This window comes from Vanacampus margaritifer, chromosome 13 (genome assembly GCF_051991255.1).
Source record: "Vanacampus margaritifer isolate UIUO_Vmar chromosome 13, RoL_Vmar_1.0, whole genome shotgun sequence".
Classification (NCBI taxonomy): domain Eukaryota; kingdom Metazoa; phylum Chordata; class Actinopteri; order Syngnathiformes; family Syngnathidae; genus Vanacampus; species Vanacampus margaritifer.
The window spans coordinates 4,876,257-4,900,310 of NC_135444.1; the positions used below are offsets into that span (position 1 = coordinate 4,876,257).

Sequence of the window (24,054 nt, forward strand, 5' to 3'; positions counted from 1 at the left end):
TATACATTGAAAATTTATGCTGCTGTTTTGTCTATTTCTTTGTCATGTGAGTGCATTGAAAGTACTTAAAAACACGGAAAACCCCCTTGTCCCCCCACCTGGGCACTGCCCTGGACCTAGCTGGGTGCCAGCGGCCCCCAGACCCCCGGCTAAATTTTCAGATAATTTCACTTTGGTCAAATCACATCCCTGTTTTTAAGTAGCATATTTCGATTCAAGAGTTCTAAATCTAGCAAAGTTCCAGTTGCTGCTTTTAGTTATCCAGAAAGTACTGTTGATGCAACCTTAACCTGCAACTTATAATTTGTCACCATAGGCTACTTTCATTTTGCAAGTAAAAACATTCATCAAAGCTATAAGACATAATTTGATATATTGCAAGACACTTTAATGAAGTATAAAATTGCGCTAGTTGAATGACCACAAGTTTCTACATGAATGGAAAAAAAATCCATCTCACTATCTAGAAAATATATCTTGGGGGCGAAAGATCAGTGTGTGGTTTGATTGTTTGTGTGTAGTAATGCAAGCAAATAATAATAATAATGACAGCAGAGTGAAAATGAAATTTCCATTCAGGAATCATAATTAATGTATATTAAAAATGTAATTGATTTCAAAAAGTAAAATATACTTAAACTGAGTACCGGCACTTATTTTTTTCCACATAAAGGATTGACTGCAACACGAATTCCTTTACATACATTGTGAATTTGTGACCTAAAAATGCTCATAGAAAACTCCACTTGTGCTTACAGAGTCTGACTTCGCCCAAGACCCCAGTGTGGTATCAGCCCCTTCATGGAACACTTCCAGTGATGGTAAAGACACACACACATGCACACACATTTTACATTGAAGCATCCACTATGGATGTCTTTATCTACTTCTCAAACGACACCGTAAATTCCAATATATTGGCTGTTACAGACATTGGATGCATTTAACACGCGGCATGTGTGTTTTCTGAAATCACATTCAATGAGCTGTTGACAAATGAAGCCTCTTGTCAGCCTAATTCCAGCCTCTGTATACGATAACTGAAGGTACAAATTACACACTAATCTAGTCAAGATGTGGTGGCCATGGCCACAGATGCGTCCATAATTTCGACTGACCCACTTTGCGTTTTGTTTTGTATTGAAGCTACCAGTCAAGCCTCAAATGTATACATCATCGTGTGCTTTGTTATATATTTAACTATACTGTATAGGACTACTGTTTCATGTGGAAAATTGTTGGCTTGAACCACATACTTTGCCGGGCATTTCCATCCTGCATGAAGTAAAATAAAGGAAGTAAGATGTCAAGCAATCGGCAACAACTTTATGACCAAATGTATCATCTATTTAGATCCAATATAAGAGCTGAAATGAAGCAGTGCCTTGAAGTAGTACATGTGGGCCGTGATTACCTGAGCCCTCAACACGGGATGGCATTTTCAGTAGACTGTAAGTGGTCTTCAGTAATGCCTTTTTAAAGTTGTTAATTGTAATTGAAAAATAATATCAAATTCATGATAGACAAAATATTAACTGTATTCCTGTAATAAACCTCAATGAAGAAAAAAAAAATGGGTCATTGATGGGTAAATTTGTCCGTTGAAGCCAATTTCATGAATTATCATGTCCAGCGACCAAAAAGAAATAACCAATTTGGGACTTTTATTTTGAAATACATTTGAAGACAGGAGTTTGTATCATGCAAGACAGTCAAGAACCCAGAGGAGCAGCTAGCAGGTTTGTTAAAAGTTTTCCTTTTAACAACTGATATGTAGCAGTCATATTTGGACATCATGGTATGACCAAAAAAAAATAAAAAATACTATTTTCCCCCCAACAAATATACAGTATATTTTCAATATAATTTAACTTGTCTGGCTAGCTAGCTTGTTTTGTTCAAGTGGCTAATTGTGTGATTCTTTACTTTGATTTACAGTAAGTTGAAAATTATGCGGTGAGACCTTTATAGAAAGCTTTCCATGATAAATGTACAGGTATGTCCTAAATTATAGAGATCCAAAATTGTAGATAATAGTAAATAATAATCAGGAATTTAATGTATTTTTATAATAAATTAACTGTGCTGGGGCTGGGGAAATTCTTATCCATCATTTTCAATAATTTTCATCAGTGAACTAAATTCTTATCTTACAAACAGGCACACAAATATAAATCATCATAATTGTTTTCTCAGTCACATCGCACTTTGCACAGCCACTTGTTGCTCAGTACGAAGGAAAATAACAACAAAACACTGCTGTTTCACTGGCATATTGTGCCCCATGATAGGAAAAGGGCAGAGAGAACTGGGATGAATAATACATGTAACCAAACACACTTAAGAAAGATGATAATGTTTATTCATCCTTATTAACGTTGTAATTGAGTCACATCTCTGTGTTAAATATTTAAAAAAATATTTTAAAAATCAGTTTTTGTTCCGTGGAAGTAGAGTATCTGACCTGCCATAATAAAATATGACAGTGATCCCTTTTTTTTGTAAGAGTTTTTGGCATAATCAAAAAGTGAAGAATCTTAGCTTTACAATGATGTATCAAAATGATATACGATATGTCAACCATTGTGCTACAACGTTTCATCTCTGAGATATCACGATTCGAAGTAGGGTGGTCTGGGCATCTCGTATTATTAGAATTAGGGGAAAACGGACTTGGAAACTGACACTAACATTTGAACATTCACTTGTCCTTAGCAAACAGTTAGAGTAGCCAGAACTGGTTTAGTCCACTGCGTGAGCACCATGTAAATTGCAAGCCGACAGCTGACTAATATGGTACTACCCAATGTTGTAAATGCATCCATTTTTGACCTGAACTTGACAATCCGCAGAAAATCCATATTTTTGAACAGATTCCCGCAGCATGTTTACAAGCTGCAGACACAGCCATCTTGAACGCATCCCATAAGAAAATCCTGATGATTGCCAACCTAATTTTAGCTCATAACAATGAAGAAATTATTGCATTGATTATGAAATTAGCAAAAAGGAATCAACAACTTTATATTGATACCCATATGTTAGGGATTTCCTACATGGATACCTACAAAAACGGCAAGATAATGAGCGATTGTTTTTGCCTTATTTTTTACATCATTGCTGATGTCTGTTGCGTATTTGCACAAACTGTATTTTTGAACACTTCACGATGTTTTTGTTTATTTGTTTTTTCATAAAAATGAAACTTTCAATCTATGAAAAAGGCTTTAATAGATCTTTTGATGAAATGCAGACTTTCTCATCAATATTGTGCCCCATCTCAGAAATTACCTCCGGGAGTTCTGACTTATTTCTAAGGCAGGTCACATGATATGTTGCATTTGTGGGCTGACTACTTCACCTTGTCATCTTAACCGCATTCCACCAGAGGCCAAGGCACAGTTTACTTTCACTAAGGACGTTAACAAGTTAATACTTTTTCTGCCTTTACACCCTGGATTAATTACAAAAAGCTTCTTTTTTTTTAAGGATTAAGGAGTCATTTAAAATTGTTTATTTTGAGCTCTGCAGGAGTAAGATCCAAAATGTTTTGGGATGTTTTCTTAGCAGTGTTACCCAGCGATATCTGGCAAATCTGTCCTCAACATTGTCCTTTGGGGGCTCACAAAGCCAACATCCGCCCTATCACCCACGAAGATACCCTGAATTGGAAGCCCCTCAGCAGGATTGAATTTGACCTTAATTTGCTCTCTCTCTTTGGTTTGGTTTGTTTAATTCAGCTCTTGCGGCGGCCAATTGAACCGCAACATCCGTCCCAGAACAGATGCCTAAACTATACAGGGGGAGAGACAAAGTTTTTGCCCAGGACAGAGGCAAGGTTGTAGTTTGAACACGTGGCAAAGGTAGTAAGGCAACATGGAATGAGGAACCCTAAAACACAGATTGTATGCAGTAGAGGTGGGAATCTTTTGACTGTCTCACGATTCGATTGAGATTTTTGTGTCTCTGTGATTCGATTCAGAATTGATTTTCGATTCAAAATCATTTGCTTGACAATGATTTCTGCTTCAATTTATGTGTGCGCAAATAATCGTCATGATCTACTCCAGTCAGACTCGCTAATGCTAATTAGCGTGCTACTTGCTGAACTTTTATAACTCAAAAGAACGGCTATTCATACAAAACGCTTCAGGAATGTATACAGAGAAGCATGTTAACATTACTCACCGGCATGTGATCTTCCTACGCTACAAAAAAAACAACTTTTATTAGCATAACTTGATCGTGACTTTTTCTTTCTACTCTCTAATATGACTACAATTTAACAGTGTATCAGAATGCATGGAACCACACTGCCCCTAAGTGGCTAAATTTTGTACAACAATAAAGGCACACACAAACAAGGGCAAGGCAGTATAAAATAATTTAAATAAAATCGATTTTGGGACATCTAAAATCAATTCTTAATCGTACTAAATGAGAATCGCGATTCTTATGAGAAAGTGGTGATGCTAATGTAGTAATTGTGTGTCATTTTGAGTCGGGCCCCATAACCAACATCTGTTCCTTATCTGATGGATGGATGGTGATTGCGCCACCTGTTTTGTCTGCAGGCGGGGAATGGTTTAGATTGACCAAGAAGACAGCATTCAGGTAGCGTGACATTATCAGTATGCATCAGTAGCAGGAAGTTATGCTGAAAGAGGCTCATTATTGGGCTCAGCAATACTGGGATGTAATTAGGGGTGTTGATAGTTGACATAGTTACCCTTTTTTTAGACTTCCTTTCCTTTTTTTTCATGCTCTTATTCCTTCCTGTCGTCTCGCAGTTGGAGAGCGACCCAACTTTAATGAAATTCACCTTTAGCCATCGCTGGCAGCGCTACAGAGCCAACTCCTCGGTGTGTGTTTAGTTAGCTGTGCAGCCGCTCGGGTTTCTGGCTTGGCCCCTCGCTGAGGGCGGCCCACGACGCGCTCTCCACTATGATAGTTCATGTATAGAATGCGGCGGTTCTGCTCTAGCAAAAATTGTGTCTCACAATGCATCTAGTTGGGGATATGAATAGCTTGAGTGTGTTGTGGCGGCGTGGGGGGGTGCTCGTGTTTACATATGTGCTGCTGCTTGTGAGTGTGTGATTGCACAAAACCTCTGTGAGAAAATGCGGGTTGATGACAGGACACCATTTAGTTGGCCGCCACATGAAAAGGAAAGTGTAGAAGAAGGGTTTAAATTTCACAGTCATCCTGATGCCAAATACCACAACACTCACCACAAGACAATTGCCTACAGAGTGGCCTTGTCACACTGACGCTCGTCGGACATTTTTCTTCCCTTTGTCCTCTCAACATTGCTCACATCCCTTCTTGGCGTATTTAAGCTTCCTTCTGCATCCCGCTGCTTCATTGTCACTCGTTAGGTCAGCTAATGAAGTGTGCAGGCTCTTGGCTTCAGACTTTTCATCTTCTCCAGCAACTCTACTGTTGAAATTAGTAATAAAATGAGTGCAGTGATGTTTAATGCACGGTAAGCTAAGAAAGTAGTAGTAGAAAGAGTATGGAGCAATGTTGAAAGTGTTTGACATCAGGAAGAAGCAATCACAGTCCAAACAGTTTTCTGATCAGATCCAGCAGATGGTTTTGTTTTGTTTGTGTTGCCAAATATTTTTGTTTGTTTTCATGCAGAGATGTTTTAACACAATGGTGAGTGCTCTACAAATTCTGCCTTGCAACAAATCCCCATAAAACGTAATTGAGACATAGTGTTATCATTATTGCATCTGCTAGAAGCTACATAACTGCAATGATCTTGTTTGTGAAGTTTACACGGCATTCTCCATGATTGTTGCTGTCACTGCCATTTACAGTACCTGCAGTTAAAAAATCACAGAGAGGAGTATTTAGCTTTATGATTTGTTTAGTTCCCCAGGAGTTTTGTTGTTGTTATTATTATTATTATGATTATTATGTGCACGAGCGCTTACAATCATGGCACAAAATAAAGGGCAAGTGACTTTTCATATCATGTGAAGACAAATGCCCATACATATAGGTATGATCAGGTACTCCTTGAATATCATCGCTGTCCTGTGAAAAACACTTATGTCCATTTTTTTTTTAAACGTTTTTGGGATGTCTGCATTCAGTTTCATCCCACATACATAAAAATGTAAAAATAAATAAATACAATTACAAGTGTTTTTCACTGGACAGTGACGACATGACGGTTATTTTATCAACTTAACTCTTTTTCCCTGGATATGTCCACTTTTTGGGGCCAACAAAAGCTCTTTCAAATAATGCCTGTCTTGCTGAACATTCTAACTGCAAACTTTTCAGTCACTGTTCATATGTTCATTGCTTGAATGCATCACTTCTGATTAATGATTTCACTCGGTGTTTATGCAAGCAGATGTCAATGTACATGTCAACAATTAAGAACAGTAGTAAGGGCCTTCTTCCACATGTTTACAGTAACACTTAGCACCATTGACTACATGTATACACATGTCCATTTGTTGAATGCCAAGTGCAAACTAATATTAATTGGCCTTAGGGAATTTTGTGGAAGCACGCTATACTAAAGCAGCAAGACTGATAGTGACTTTTTTTCCCCGAAACAAATATATACAGTATTTAATGTCAGGATTTAAGAAAAGGTAGAGATTTTTTTATGTCAGTGTATGCTGATATGTGTGTCCCCTTTTATTCTGATGACCTTGTTTATATTGTCAAAAGAACCCGACAGAGCCAGTACAAATTTCATAAATTAATATGATGAAATAATTGCTTTTTAAATATGTAATATTTAATTATTTGAGTTCATCCACTTAAATTGGTCAATCATTATTCATGTTTTTACAGTACTACTACTGTTTTATGCTGAAAAAAGCAATATGCAAAAATAAATAAATACATAAGTACAAATAAGTCATATTTTCTTTCATATTTCATATTTCCGGGAGAATAAGTGGGGTTTGCATGGTTTGACAGAGAGCGCCCACATTTCAGGGTTGCTCTGCCCTGAGTGCAAAGTAAACCTGGATTGTGGGTATATAAATGACAGGTTTGACGTCACCGGGTAATGCATTAATTATCATTTACACACACGAGAGAATATGGCCATAAATAAATAAAAACCTGTTTCCAAAATTTGACATTATGTAAATGTTTAGTGTTTTATTCATCTTTCATTTTCATCATTCGATTACATTTCCACTATCCACATCCTAATAATTCTCTCTGTTCTGTCTCTAGCATTATTTTTTCTCTATCCTCTCTAGCCCGCATTATTTCAACAAGAGCTGTACTAAATTGCACTTATCATCCGGCCACAATGTGCAGTTGACAAGTTCTCTACACACTCTCATCAGAAAGTTTGCCAAAATAACCAGGTTTATAATCCAGTATCAACCTTGCCAATTCCTCACACCCACCCAGAGGCTGCCAAAAAATCAGCTCATCAGGAGTAACTAAGGGTTAATTTTCTTGCTCAAGGACACTTTATGGGGTAGCCACAGACACACACACACACATACATACTTAGACAAAAGTACATACATGGGCTCAAGTGTCCTCTCTTTGGTTTAACAAGCCCTCTAACTGGATAATCAAGGCAGAATAAGATAAGATATCATTTGTTTTGGAATAGGTTGTACATAATGGATAGCCAAGTCTCAACAGTGTGAGTTACGCTCGCCGGGCAACCCATAATTGCAACCGCAGTTCATTTATTCCTCGCTTCTATTGAAGAACTAGTTTACATTCAGTTTTGAAATCTTTTGACCAGGATTGTGTTACTTTCTAACTACTTCAAATGTCATTAGACAATTGAGGGAAGTTGAATTAGAATGCAAAACAATTTTATCAATTTTAAACTTATCTTTGCTAACTTGGACAAAACAAAGAACATGGCAGAAATGTGTGTTTGATTAGTTTATTTTTTATTTTTGCACCAACTCAAGCACATCAAAATTCATTGTTTTGGCCCCAGCAATAATAACAGTAATCTCAAAGGATATGTTCGTATACTATGTAAAATAATGCTTGGATGTACTCCAGCACAGTCGTAGCCCTTAGTGAAGAATAGCGCTACAGAGAACGGATGGATGTTCTGCTCAGATTTGGCTTCCTGGCTTCCATATTGTGAAATGCTGTGTTTCCCCCTGATGTTACATTTTGTCCCTTCGCATTCCTGTCTTCCAGGGCTATCTTTTATCCGTCTTGAAACTCCAATGAACAACATCACCACCTCTCTGGGCCAAACAGCTGAGCTGTTCTGTCGTGTGTCCGGCAACCCACTGCCGACAGTGCGCTGGTTTAAGAATGACGCGCCCGTGGTACAGGAGCCACGGCGGGTCTCGTACCGGTCCACACCATACGGGTCACGTCTTCGAATCCGCAATCTGGACACCACAGACACTGGCTACTTCCAGTGTGTAGCTACCAACGCCCAGGGAACAGTGTCTACCACAGGCGTCCTCTTCGTCAAATTTGGTAAGAAAACGTCCGAAAACTGAGCAGTCCAAAACAGCCTGCCAGAATTTCAAAAACTGAATGATGTTCCTATGTCACAATGAAAACATTTTATGAGCAGTGTATAACACTCTTGGTATGATTTAACTTTTTTTCCTGATTCCACTTTTCCTGGAGGGATCTGGCTCCACTTAACTACTCTCGACCTGTTCTTGCTTGTAGCTGGCAGCTAGCACAGAGACAAATCTGGTTATAATAATATTTATCCAGTGGTCAAATATCCCCTTGTCTTGTTTTCCAGATCCGCTGCCTACGCCTCTACCAGGACGGCCAACGTAAGTATCTAAATCTCCATTATCTGTCTGTATCAGCCATTGTTTTAAGGTTATTCTTTCTACTGGTTTATTGTACATTAACATTTAGGATAATTATGACTATTTTATTTGAGCCTGCTGATGCCATAGATGATGGTTGAAGTTCTTTACTGACACAGTATTTTACTACTTGTCCATAAAAAAAATGTCCATAAAAGCACCCTGCATGGGCAATCACTCACATTACAGTATACCATGGCCGAGCCTGTGATTATTTTTTATTTTTTTTTCTGAATAGCCAAAGGCAATGAGCTTTAAAGTGCCTTCTGGTTGAGTATCAACACCTTAGTCACATGGTTCACATTGACTGTGTGTTTGTGCACTATGGGAAAGGTTTGACTTGACTATATAACATAGTATGATGTCGTGAAGCCTCCTAACCTTCAAACGACATGTTTTTAGTAAACAGACGTGTCTTATTATTGGCAAGTGCGTTGAATTGGGCAAAGACGGCAGCTAAGTGGAGTCATCTCTGCTGCTCATCGTTAGTGTCATGGGCAACTTATGAGCTGTAATTTTTTGTATTTCTGCATTTAAAAGGGTGACGTTCCACGTACTCCTCCTGTCCATTGGTCAACTGTTCATCTTAAACTGTTTTACAATGAAATGCATTGGGTGGGAAGAGAAAATAAGGACAGAAACGTGAAACTGTGTATGTATTGTAAACATTTTTGACTGGCAAATATGTTTCATGTATTTGCAAGTACAGTACGTTGGAATGTACTTGTATGCTAAATGCTAAAAACTTAGCATTTTTCCCCATATTGCCACCAGTGTACTGACTTGCGCATATGCAAGTAAAAAAAAAAAGCTATTTTTTTTTAGCATTTGTCCTACATTATACCAATACATTTCTAAAATAAGTTGGATTTTTCGGAATTGTTATGATTTATTATGTCTGCAGTCCATGATTTCCGTTCAGCATTTTTTTGCATACTGCCATCGGGTATTTACTTGTGCATGGGATTCAGCCTACATTTTATACCAATACATTCAGAAATTAAGTAAGTAAACATTGTTTATTTATAATGTTTATGATTTATTGCTATATCTGCAGTGCATGATATCAGTTCAGCACTTTTTGCGCAAATCAGTACCCCCTGGCATTATGGGAAAAAATGCTACGGTATTTTTTAGCAATAAACCTACAAGTACATTTAAACGTATATGCCAGTCTAAAATGTTGACTTCACATTAGCAGTTACACACTTCCGTTAAGCACAATTTTGAAAAATAAGATTTAAAGGCATGTTTTTTTGTTTACTGATTCTGTTGGGACAACGTGTAGTTAATTGGCAAATTACACACCGTCGTCACACGGGCCCTGCGTGCTGCACTGTTTACATTGTTGATACAACTATCACATCACACTTGCATATGATGAATACGTTTTACCTGTACAGTGTCATGACAAACAGAACTGAACCATGTTTGGTTCAGATTGTTCCAGATTGGGGATTGAAATTAAGAAGTACCCTAAATGGTGGTCTTCCCTTTTATGGAGGACCAAAACTGCCAAAATTCAAAATAAATAAATGACAAAATAAATAAATAAATGACTAAAAGTGAAAATTAAAACTGATTTAAAAAAATATTTAAAAATTTAATTTAAAAAAAATTATATAAATGGAAATAAAAATGACAAAAAATATATATACAGTATACATAAATAAATACATTTGTATTTAATTTTTGAATTATATATTTTTAAAATCTGTTTTTATTTTCCCTTTTACTCATGTATTTATTTATTTATTTAGTCATTTATTTATTTTTAATTTTGGTAGTTTTAGTCCATACTGCCTGGACGAAATGTTATTCAAATGAGGGGGCGGTCCTAAGCATGTCTTGGGTTGGACTCTGCCGTTGCAAACTGCTTTTCATTGGTCGAGTGAGCGGCTCGGCAAAGAAGGAAGTCTCGCCAGCTTGCATGGTGAGTTCCAGCAATGGACGACTATCCGCTCAGGACCGCCCTCTCATTTAAATAACACTAATAGTTTTTATTTTAATTTATATTTATTTTTTGGGATTTAATCTTTGAATTATATTTTTTAATATCCGTTTTTATTTTCACTTTTAGTCATTTATTTATTTATTTGGTCATTTATTTAATCTGAATTTTGGCAGTTTTGGTCCTCCATACCCTAGTACATCATATAACACAATTGTATTTTGGATTCCATTCAAAGTGTTAGTAACAGTACTGGATTTAATATGTTGTGATTTCAACATGGGCTAAAAGAATTTGGTCTCTTATGGGTCTCTGGAGCAAGGCGCAGGCACTGTATAAAAAAATCCGTTAGCCACCCCGAAACATCACAAATTAACACATTATGTTTTGTTTATACAGTACATACCTACATAAAGACTGAAGTGTAAATGTGGTGTTTGTGGAATGATGCGGCAGCTCTTTTCTTGGCTCTTACCCAACAAAGACTTGGAGTCTCCACTAGTTATCTGACTAGTAAAAAAGTGTCCAGAAGGCTTGAGGAAACCATTGGTCAAAGCCAAGACACAGAGAATGGTAATGATCTTCTCGTTTAACTCTTGGTCTGGAAGCCAAGAACTTTATTTCCCAAGAAGTCATAACCATTCCTTGAAGTCACGCCTCACATCCTCATTTTTACTACGGTACTTTTGCCCAACCAAGTTCAAATCCACTTCATTTCTCTTCCAATTCAGTGTTCATGAATATGTCAACAGTTATCTTCCACTAAGAGACAGATGAGTACGTTTCCGCAACACCCTTCATCTCCGTTCTCATTCCTTCGTCTTCATCCTCTTTCTCTCTCTTCTCTCTGCATTGGGCATGTTTTTATTGAGCCTGAACAAATACAGGTTCAGGAGGAAAAAGTCTCGCCTGCCAAAGAAAGAACCCCCCCACTTATGCCCCCACACTCTCTCTCTCTCTCTCCCGGCACACTTCTTTTCCTCTTTTGCAGAAAAAAAAGAGCAGTGATGGAAACGTTGGGAGGGTGAAAGAAAAACAGTGTTAGCCGAGTGGGAGGACGATGGTACCATTAACACTCAGGCTGCATGTTGTTCTTTGATTGCCGACTGGGCTCGGTTGTGATGACTTGTGTTTAGCTGAAGGAAAGTTTAGTTGTAAGCTCGCATCAGAATCAGTTAATAACTCAGACCTGTGTTTTAAACTGTGTGAAATCTGCTTGTAACGTCTCATCGACACCACTGATTCTCAACTGTTGGGTTGCAGACCTGTTCTGGTTGGGTTGCGGACAGCAAGTATGATTGAATTGCATTCCATGTAGGACTTTAATTTTATTTATTTTCTGAATGATGGCACCGCAAACCCGCAGTATGCTAATGGTGTACTACTGAAGCAAGCTGATGAAGTGTAAATATGACCCAGGTGTATAGTAAAGTGTGGATTTTTTGTGGGGGGGGGGGGGGGTTAATTATAAACGGACAAGTACCAACATTTGCGCTCAATACATTGACAAAGTGCAATTCTGTATCTGATTTTGTGGTATCCTTTCTATTTGTTTTGATATTTCTTTTTTTTTTTTATACATGTGTTGTAATGTTTCTTCTAGGTTTGTGCTCTGGATTACATCAATGAAAGTTGAAATTTTCTTTTGTACAATTTAATATTTATTGACATAGTGGAATAATGGTGATCATGTGTGTCAACTTTAGTATGGAATAGTGCTGAGGTTCAGAGTTGGAATCTAGACTCAGGAGTCACACACAAAATCACCTTTAACTCATTTGCTCCCAAAAACATATGAATACGTTCTATTTTAAATGTTTTAAGTGTCCGAAAGACGTATACATTTTTTATTACCGAAGGCTTTGAGGCAGACTCAGAACTGCAGAGAACGGGTGAAGCAATTGTAGTAATTACAAAAATGGGCAGCAGATGGCAGCAGAGTAATGAGGAAACTTAGCTATATTCTAATGCTAAATGCTGCAAAACGGAAACAGATAGAAATACACTTTTTTTTCCTACTGAAAGAAAAGACTAGAAGAGGGGTTGCTTCAGTGAAAATGGATAGGAGTCAATGAGTTAAAAAGTACGCTAAATTTTTTATTTCTTTACTTTGCTTTTAAATTGTTTTAACTCTTTAACTGATTTTAAATGTACTTTTAATTAAGTATGTGAAAAATATTGTTACGTTGTCTATGAAATGTGCTATAAATCTGTGATTTTATTTGTTTTTACAACCGCTGGGTCAGGGGTCACCAACGTGGATCCCGTTGGTACCAGGTAGCCCCCAAGGACCACATGAGCAGCCTGCACACCAGTGATGGTGATGGGACATTGAGATTTTCTAGAAATGTTGTATAAGTAATTAAAAGATATTGCGAGAAATCATTACAATGATAATTATTTATTATTAATAGCATATAATAACATATGGTTAAAGGAAATGTTTTCAAATTGGTTGTGTGGATCAATCTCGTAGCCCTTGGCACTAATCAGTACCCAAGACGTATCACTCAACTTCAAGAAGTTTGGTGACCCCTGCCCTAGGTATTGCTTAGGTACTGTTAAATGTCCAAATGATGTAAAATTTTAATAAATAAAATAAATAATATTAATAGTAATAATAATAATAATAATAAATGTAATTTCTTATTCTTGATTTTTTTATGTTATTCACAAGATATTGCAGCACTTGAGTCTTCATTTAGTTAATAATGTGCTCTGAAATATATTTTAAACATGTTGCTGTGTATCTTTATAAAGATGTGTTATCAAAGGCTGGTTTTGAAAAATATATTTGAAGTGATGGACCCACTAAATGATCTTGGGATAGTGAGAGTTGAAAAACCAGCATCATTTTCACAATTCTTCCAACGATAAATGACTACTTCATCTATGTTTTTAATCACCTAGTCTGGAGGTTTTTAATTTAACAACAGCAGTAAAAGACTTTATGGAACATAGCCACAGATCCGAAGTCTCTGTCTGTGTTTACAATGGGCTTTTCTCCCTGTTTGAAAAGATTACTACACCTTGCCTGCTGAAACTGTTTAGATTTCTCTAAATGTTTTCATTCTTTTTCCTACACTTCACAGTGTCAAAAAGAAAAATACAAAAATAGCACTCTTTCTCCCTTTTCTTTCATTTCATCATTGCTTTCTCTGGTGTTCCAGTACACTTGAACATATAAAGAAGCCATCTTTAACAAAGAACACATTCTCTTATTGAACCTTGCTTTAAACCTTCCTGTCATTTAACATGCACAAAAAGTTTTATTTTTTATTTAATTTTTTTTTCATTTTGGGAAAATGCTGTAACATAAAAAAATGAAAAGTTGAAGTCCTGAGAATACTTGCAGATGTACTGTAAAGTTTTTTTTAAAAGGTTTTAAGCACCTTAAACTATATAAACTGTTACAGTTAACAATATTAAGCACAAACTCTGATTCCATTGAAGTTGGGATGTTGTATAAAATGTGAACAAAACAAAATACAATTATTTGCAACTTCTTTTTGTCCTATATTCCATTGAAAAAATTACAAAGACACGATATTTAATGTTCAAACTTATAAACATCGTGGGGTATTTATTTTTGCAAATATTTTCTCATTTCGAATTTGATACCTGCTATATGTTCCAAAAAAGCTGGGACAGGGCATGTTTACCTTCAAGCTTTGAGGCCCACTGTATCAGAATTCAGGCATGAGCATTAAGTGTGTCCTTATTAATGTGATTTGGTTTTGATTCAAATTGGGCTTCATAGGCCTATGCTGTACTCTGTGCCAATCTATTTATTGGGTCTATTTTTGCTTGCATGTCCCTTGTCATTATTATTTATTTACCCTTGGTGTCTTGAGTATATTTAATTTCATAATTGTGATCTTGTTGGGGTTTTCATTTGAAATAATTATATGATTACTTTAATCAGATCATCTTGTACATGGTGATATAAAAAACTATTTACCTTAATTTTTTTCTACTTTCAATATATTTACATACTTGGTGGCTAAGAAACCAACCAACACACGCTAAATGACTGTAATTATCCAGCCATCAGCAGTAGTTAAATGTGACGTCTTTTCTGTCGTAACAGGAACTGTGAGGCCAATACAATCATCAGCCCACTGGCAATCCAATTATACAGTTAAAGCATGAAAGCGCAGGTAATTGGACTTCATTATGGACACCACTGGAGCATGTGTCTCACTCAACGCAGTCCACCAGATGATTGACAAATTAGTTTAAGGGAGTTGTTTCCAAGAAGTACAAGCTTGCTCGCAGGTCTAAGAAAACCCGAACACAATAGTTGCCTTCAATCTATTTTCTATTTACAGCTGTCTTGGAATCTTTATGTAGTAGTAGGTTACAGGTCCTTAGGTTTGTTCTATGATTTTGAGGGATTATTAAATGTCGATCTAATCTGCTGAAATCGGCTGTCCTGTCCTGTCATATGTAAACATTTATTATATTAACTAATTTGCTCCCAAAAACGTATATGAATATGTTCTATTTTTAAAGTTTTAAGTGTCCCAAAGACGTATTTATGTTTTTTTAGGGGGGGAGGGGGTTTATTTTTTTTATTTTTTTATTCTAGAACATACAGAAGGCTTTGGTGCAGCCTCTGAACTGCAGAGAACGGGTAAAGCAATGGTAGTAATTACAAAAATGGCAGCAGAGTATAAGAGATCAACCAGGCCCATGTTGCGAACAAGCTTATTTCCCCACAGTTCTATACAGATTTGTGAATAATGATGAAGCTTAGCTGTATTCCAATGCTAATTGCTGCAAAACGGAAAAAGATAGAACTATAGTTTTTCTTCCTAACTCTTTGACTGGCAGACGTTTTCAGAAAAGGGATGCCGTGGGTGCCAGCCGATTTAAGCGTTTTGACTGATCTTTCAAGGTCCACAGAAAATTTTGTGTTTGGACTATGGAAACATACATACTACCAAATGAAAGATTGGACTCTCATCTTTCATCAGAAAAAAAGTTTGTTTCTACCTTATTCCGCTTTTCAGTAATCAACAATAGAAAATGGTTAGTTTCACCGAAATGCTCTGTTTTGAAACAAAATACGGAGAAATCAAGCTTTTTGTTTAACGATATTATTTCATGCACTCTAGTGAATGTGACACCTTTTTTTCCCATGAATGATGCCACAAACACCTAAACAGTGCTTTACTTCAGTAAAACACTACCACCAACAATGAAAAAGTGTTTTTTGTTAGCAAAATACGTTTATTTACATTCAACTGTGTAACAATTTGACAAAACAATTTCGCAAACTGTTTACAAATGTGTGGAACCGTGGTACTATTTACAATTGTGTGGATGTTTCAAATACAGTTTTTCTTTTTGTAACACTCCCCTGCGTGGAAGGGGACGCAGCAGGATTTGCACAACAGATTAGTTTCACTGCGATTGCAGACGCTACACTTTTTTTGCTGGCTTTTTTTTCCAGGGAATAGCAAGTATATACTGCAGTGTGTGTTTGGCCATGTTGCCATCAAGTCTACTCTCAGGATCATGATACGGTGACGTTACGGTGGTGTTACGTCTGGCTTCCTCATGTCCTTCAGTTCCTATACCAGGTGGTTGATCCATCTTATCCGCTCCATTCATGGTGGCATCGTAGTCCATAACCAGTGTCTTCTCCGTGATCAGACTGTACCCACTCCTCCGATGAATATGCATTGGACTCGGGGCACTCTTCGTCGTCCGATTGAACGTCCGCCTGTGCAGAAGTGCTCGGTTGTGCTCCGCATTTTCCGGCGTTAGCATCGCTAGCCGGTGAGGCTTTATGACGTGATCATAGCCGCCGCGTCAACGCTTCCAACTTCGGCGTCAACCTCGGAGTCACCATCATCATCATCGTCGTCATCAATGTGCTCTTTGGCATTGGTCGATGCTTTTCGTCTTTGAAAAAAATCCTCAAGCGTGAGCTGCTTGCAACCGGTCGCCATTATGGCTTCCTCAGCCATTGTCCCCTCAACACTCTAGCTCCGCCTCACGTCTTCTACTGACGCCTACCCAATATTGTCCAAAGAGTCATCGCTGCCATCTAGGGGCCAAAAATAGGCATTATACTAACTAGATCTGCTTGATACTTTCAGCACAGCTGGCCAAGGCTTTCCTCCACCAGTTTCCAAAAAAAAACTTGGTGAACGTCTTTTAACGTCTTTGGCGCTCCTCCGTAGGATTTTACTAAACGTTTAACATTTTTGGCAGTCAAAGAGCTAATAAAAGAAAAGACTAATATTTCTTTTGGTAGGTTCCAAGTTTTTATAGCAATAGAACACAATATTCTGTGGGCCATGCAAAATCAGTCAAAATCCAGTAAAACAGCCGGGAGCAAAGGGGGTTGCTTCAATGAAAATGGCTGTGAGGGAATGAGTTAAAACAAAATACATTAAGTAAAAATTGACCTTTGTTTTGTTAATTAATTTTCAAATGAAAAAAGTCAGCAAAAACTAAGAAATATCATACAAGTAGCCTTTGTTAAGGAATGATGAACCTTTGGCGGCTTTGTGTGTTGAAATATGATGCCACAAGCTTGGCACATCGATTGAGTATCTTTGGGCAATTTTGCCCATTCCTCTTTGCAGCACCTCTCAAACAACCTCAGGTTGAATGGGGAGCTAGATCTGTCCAGAGATATTTTATAAGATTCAAGTCCAGGCTCTGGTCGTGTCACTCACTGACATTTACGGAGTTGTACTGAAGAAGACACATCTTGAATATCACGGCTATGTGTTTAGGATCATTGCCTCGCTCAAAGATATGCCGTTTCCCCAGTCTGAGGTCAATAGTGCTCTGGAGCAGGTTTTCGTCCTTGCAAATTGCATCTGCATTCCTCTTTCCTTCAATCATGAGTAGTTTCCCACATTTCGGCCTCTGAAAAACATCCCCACAGCGTGATGCTGCCACCACCATGCTTTACTGCAGGGAAGGCTTGGAGCTGGATTGGTGCCTAGTTTTCTCCAGACATGACATCTAGCATTCAGGGCAAAAATCTCTGGATCATCAGACCTGGGAATTATGTCTCTGATGGTCAGGATTCTCAGGAGCTCTGACAGAGTCTTGGTCACCTCCCTTGCTTAGGTCCCTCTCACCTGATTGCTCGGCTTAGCTGTAAGAAGAGTGCTGGTGGCTCTGAACTTTTACAGATGATATAGGTGACTGTTCTCATAGGGACTTTCAAAGCAGCAGAAATTTGGCTGTACTATTCCCCAGATCTCTACCTCGAGACAATCCTGTCTCGGTCTACAGACAATTCCTTAGACTTTGTGCTTGGTTTGTGCTCTGACATGCCCTGTCTACTGTGGGATCGTACTGTATAGTACCAAATCATGTCAGGTCAACTGAATTGACTCCAGGTGGACTCCATTTAAGCTGTACAAACATCTCAAGCAGGATCAGTTGAAACAGGATGCACCTGAGCTCCATTTTGAGCTTCTTGACAATAGTTGTGAACACTTACACCATGTAGGCCTACATGTAATCTTTTTTCCAAGTTGTCTTTGTGGGGAGTTGTGTGTATAATTGTTTAATGAATTTTGGGAAAATGCTGTAACATACAAAAATGAAAAGTTGAAGTCCTGAGAATACTTGCAGATGTACTGTAAAGTTTTTTTTAAAGGTTTTAAGCACCTTAAACTATATAAACTGCAACTCTAGAGCAAACCATGTATTGAAATAAAATTCTGAAAAGTGTTTTAAATGAACCTATGGTAAATTATCCCACATAAATATTGTTAAAATTGCTCTCCTCATGGTAAACTTTGAATTACCCCAGCATCTGACATTGACAGTTACAAGTCTTGAAACGTGTGGCAAAAATATTTTCATCTCCAGGCTATTTATTGTCAAAACAATACACTTGTCTCGGTACATTAGCTTGTCAGTGAACCGCCTGTATAAGGTTGGTGAGAACATTGGTATAGCTGCTAATTGTCTTGAGCTGCAATTTTCTGACAGCCTACTAGATGTTGTGTTAAGATATGCTGTTTGGATAAATATAATTATTTTCAAGTTGTTACAATGAGGTTGTTTTTGGTTCGGACACAGAAAGTGGAAAGATGGACTTTTAAAGCCAGGCCCACACATAGCTGCTCTGTACTGGTTGTCATAATAGGCTCTTACCGCTGTGAACTTGCCCATATGCTGAATTGAGAAAGTCTGGATTTCGGTTTCACTTCTCCTCACCTCGATGCCAGTGTCAACACTGCTGTGGTTCTCAGATACCGGCCAGGATTGATGACGATCTGCTGCACAGCCCTAGCGCTGCGGCCATTTAAACCTAGTGGTTGACAGGCCCACTCACTTTTCTTTTTTGTGACGCATTGCTCCTCAGCCACATGCTGATCCACTTGAACACACACATCAGACTCATCCAGGGGGTCGGCTCCTTTTAATTCACTGTGGAATCCTATTAAAAGACATGTCTGGATCTCACTGAGATTGTGACCTACTTACTTGTAGTAGTACTACTAAGCTTGTTTTTTGGGCAGGAACTAAGGCTGTCACTAACAAATGCTTTTAGAATTGATTATCCTGTCAATTATTCAATTGATTAACTGTGGAAATGTCAGATAGTGATGAGCATGCCTCTCAAATAATACGAGTTTGCTGAAGTCGCTTTATTACTATACACGGAGTCCTCAAGTTCCGTTCCTACGCTGGCGATGTAACCTGAATTTCGACCAAGTTGGATTTCCTTGTTAAAGTTGATATTTACATCAAAATACTTTGCATAGTAATTTTAAAAAACATATTTGCGCGACCCGCAAGACGCCGGAACCAATATTTCGGGATTTCCGCATGGACATTCATTGCTGACGGACGGCAGAGCGGAGCTGATTCAAGCTTAACTCTTTGACCGCCAAAAACATTTAATAACGTTTAGTAAAATCCTACGGAGGACCGCCAAAGACGTTAAAAGACGTTCACTATGTTTTTTTTGTTTTTTTGGGGGAAAACGGGTGGAGGAAAGCCTTGGCCAGCTGTGCTGAAAGTATCAAGAAGATCTAGTTAGTATAATGCCTATTTTTGGCCCCTAGATGGCAGCGATGACTCTCTTCGGACAAGATTGGGTAGGCGTCAGTAGAAGACGTGAGGCGGAGCGAGAGTGTTGAGGGGAAAATGGCTGAGGAAGCGAAAATGGCGACCGGTTGCAAGCAGCTCACGCTTGAGCATTTTTTTCAAAGATGAAAAGCATCGACCAATGCTAAAGAGCACATTGATGACGACGATGATGATGATGGTGACTCCACAGTTTAGGTGTTTGTGGCATCATTCATGGAAAAAAAAGGTGTCAAATTCACTATAGTGCATGAAATAATATAGTTTCACAAAAAGCTTGATTTCTCCGTATTTTGTTTCAAAACAGAGCATTTGGGTGAAACTAACCATTTTCTATTGTTGATTACTGAAAAACGGAATAAGGTAGAAACAAACTTTTTTTTCTGATGAAAGATGAGAGTCCAATCTTTCATTTGGTAGTATGTATGTTTCCATAGTCCAAACACAAAATTTTAGCAGAAGCTAGTCGGAGCCATAGGCTGGAGTGGCTAACAAGAATGGCTAGCGGCAGAAGCTAGTAAAAAAAAAAATAGTAAACGCTTGCAAGAGTAAAGCAGAAGGGGATAAGCGACGAGAGCCCGAATCATGGGACTTGGCAACGACCACCCCAGCTGTGGAAGGTAAGCGGCGGTTGACCAATTAGGTTCAACACTCGATGCAAGTACCACCAGGGCTAACTACGTTTGCAAAGTTGTCCTTTGGGCATTCGTAGCAGGAAGATGGCAGTGAAATATGTAAGCCTCTTGTAAGGCGAGGCTCCAGCCATGTACTATAAATAGTGATTACTAGACCTACAATTATATCCCAAAAAATGTACGTTGATGTGAATTTTTTTTTTTTACATGTTCTTCAAATCAATAGTTTTTTGGTTTTTTTTATTGAATGAATTATTAGTTCACCACTCGATGGCACTAAAGATTTACACCAATGGCCCGCTGGCATGAACATGAGGAAAATATCAAAAAGTGACCCAATCGCATCCGTCACGCTCACCCGTTCTTCATTTGGCTTTCGTACACAGTTCCCACTGTCATCGGTTTCACTTTACACTCACACTCAATCATATCTTTAGCGATGTGTGCAGGGAACAAGCTAAGCTAAGTAAGCTATGCTTCAACTTGCACCGAGACAGTTTAACATTACCATTCATCACGATTTAGTGAAAGATGAGACTTACTGTGACAAGACTTTTTAGCTTGTAACGCTCATGCTGGCTGACAGTCAATAATTAAATATAATTTATTTTTGTTCTTTTGGGGTTTAAAGCAACCCCAAATCCAGTTCACAAATTTAAAATGATTAGAGGCAGAAATTTGTGTCGACTTATTTTTGGACTTAGCAAAGTTTGGCAATGTTTTTAAGTTTTACTATCAACCGGTAACTAATTTTTAAAGACAATTAAGAATGTTTAAATTTTACCCTTACAGTTGATAAAGGTTTTATGATGGCAAGAGTTTCACTCTGGAAGTTGCTTCTTTTTCACCATTAATTCTTGTGGGAAATTTAGTTTTGATTCAGTGTGTGTAAATAATAGTTTAAGGAAAGGGGGTGCCTTTGTTTATGTTTGGATTGCTTTAAATTACAAAATGTGAGTGGATGCAGTTCTTGACACATACTTCCAACCAGTTAGGTCTTTCACACCTCTACCGTCTGTGTGACACACAGACCAGGTCTCATACCCACACACTCAGTCACACACGTCTGACACACTTGAAGCCCTACATTAAGCACCGTCAAATAAGTGCACACACAGTTACTCTTACAAACCCTATCTCTCACATGTGTTTGGTTAAGCCCTCGACGGGGCTTAATTGCCGTCTTGTTGTAGATTCTTTTTAGCCCAGTGCTGATTGATTGGGGATCAGAGCCCTAATATGGCTCATAGGGGATAGACCCTTTGACATGGTCTGGTCCCTGGGCACCAGTACTATTTGAAACTAGAGATCCTACCAGAACCCCCCTACTACCACAAGCCCGGATGCCTCCTACTTCATTTCTTGAAGCATCACACACTAGAGGCTGGTGTGTATGTGGTCCTGATGGATGTGCGACCTGCTTATATCATAATCAGAAGTCAAACTCGGCAATAGGTTATAGACGTCTCTTAGTGTAGTGGCGTTGTACTCTTAGTTCGGACAGACCCCACTTCCTGTTTCCCAGAATTCCAGGTTTCTGTCTGACGGCGATCCTGTTGTAGGTCTGTTCAAGGTCACGTCTGCTAAAGTCTGTGCTTTCAACAATGTGTGTTCATGTATGTGTGTGTGGTTTGTTTGAATCATGGTTTCTCCCAACGGGTCACAAGCTTGAAATGGGGTATGCGGTGTTCCCCTGAACTCTGCCCCCTTAACACACACATACTCACACACGCGCATACACACACGCGCATACACACACACATGCATACATACATGCTGGGAAAAAAAACATATATGCACAGAAAGTGTTCTTTCTTTGCCCTTGGTGCTGGTGGAGTGTATGAGGGCAGGCGACAAAGTCTACCTTGAGCATGTCCAAGTATAAATAGAGGCTTTTGTTTGTAGGGCTCAGAACCCACATGTCTGAAGCAAAGGTTATTTATTCATTTGTACAGCTTTACTTGATCAATGCCGCTTGATCTAACGCATTACCCTCGTTTTGAATCTCCTTTTATCAATTTAGCATCTATCTATAGTGGCACCTTTCAAATTGCAGTCGTTTAACAAGACAATATTAACTAATTTGCTCCCAAAAACGTATAAAAATGTTCTATTTTAAATAGTGCCATGGTCTCAAAAACCTATTTATACGTTTGTTTTTGTTTGTTTTATGTTAGAGTATACAGAAGGCTTTGATACAGCCTCTGACCTGCAGAGATCGTTTAAAGCAATGGTAGTTATTACAAAAAAACGGCCAGCAGGTGGCAGCAGAGTATAAGAGATCAGCCAGGGCCATATTGCAAAAAGCACTTTTTCCCAGTGTTTTAAAGAGGTTTGTGAATAATCAGGGTTTTTCCTATGTAGAAAATGCGGAGGCGGCCGCCACCACCTAATTTGCTCGCCGCCTACAGTCTGAGGGACTGATATCACTCAACACAGCCGCAGCGCTCCAGCTGTGTTGACTGAGCAACATATTTTAACTGTAGTTGCAGCGTTACGCCATTATGGAGGCGCTATATCAATAGCAGTGCACAGGAAAGACCTGAAGTAATAACCGAAGAAGAAACTTTTTTTTTTTCAACTTCATTGTACCGAAGAAGAAACACGGAGCAACCATTACACATGCCTACTTTCTGGTTGCGAAGCAGAGGACCGGTGGCTCCAGCCATTGACAAAGATAACATCATAGTATATACATAATAGTGTTTCACAACAATGCTTAACTATATTCACAATTTAATATGTACTAGTGGATGAATTTTTAATGATTGTAGTAAATAAAATAAAAAATCGCGGTTCGCGGCCGACAGCACAACACCGGGCCATCCACTTAAATAAGCTTTCAGCCTCCCTCGGCGCTTGCCCGGCCCGGTCATGGCTCCAGCTTCGGTTATGGCGGCTTTAGAGACCGCAGGAAGTAGGGTGACCAACGTTTGAAGCTCAATTCATGCGACCCGCAAACTGGAGTCATGTCCCGCAAAATCAGTGCTTGCCCTAATAATAATAATAATAATAATAATAATAATAATAACAATAATAATAATACCCACAACAACGCGTAGCCACGGTCTTTCATGTGTACAGTCCATCTGAGTTGCTCACAAAAAGTTCCCCGTTGTCTTCGTGGCTGCCGGACTGTTGTAAACACAAAACCACTGAACCCCCATAGTTGCTTTTTCGTTGTTGACCCACTTCTGCTCAACACTTGGAATCAAAAGACTTTTCTCATTGAAGCTACGCTGGCATAACTAGGATATTGTGGTGCAGAGAGAGAGAGAAAACGCGACCGTCACATGGGCCTGTTTGTTAGCCTCATGTTGCTATTTTCAGCTAGCCCATCCAATAATACAGCATCCCAAGTCACGTTCAAGTGGTGAGTGATATTTTTAATCTGGCAAACTATGTCTTCACACGATCAGTGGCACTGTTTGGGGACGGCAATAAGTAAACAAAACATTCTAAATTGAGCTAGTGCATTGCATAAATGTCAGTACAGTGTATATACTGTAATACTTTTCTTATCCTTTAAAGCATTAATATTATTTGTTCAAATAAATGAGCTCATTTTAATGGTTTTAGTATG

The 24,054-nt window shown here is 38.4% G+C and overlaps 1 protein-coding gene across 1 annotated transcript in view; it reads left to right on the plus strand.

The window, feature by feature from the left end:
* The window catches only part of ror1 (receptor tyrosine kinase-like orphan receptor 1), a 140,293-nt gene that overhangs the window by 84,187 nt on the left and 32,052 nt on the right, over positions 1-24,054 (plus strand). Inside the window, exons 3-5 of the mRNA XM_077584188.1 lie at positions 759-821; positions 8,164-8,454; positions 8,735-8,768. Of these exons, the coding sequence (XP_077440314.1) occupies positions 759-821; positions 8,164-8,454; positions 8,735-8,768 (388 nt within the window). The remainder of the gene's footprint in view (positions 1-758; positions 822-8,163; positions 8,455-8,734; positions 8,769-24,054) is intronic.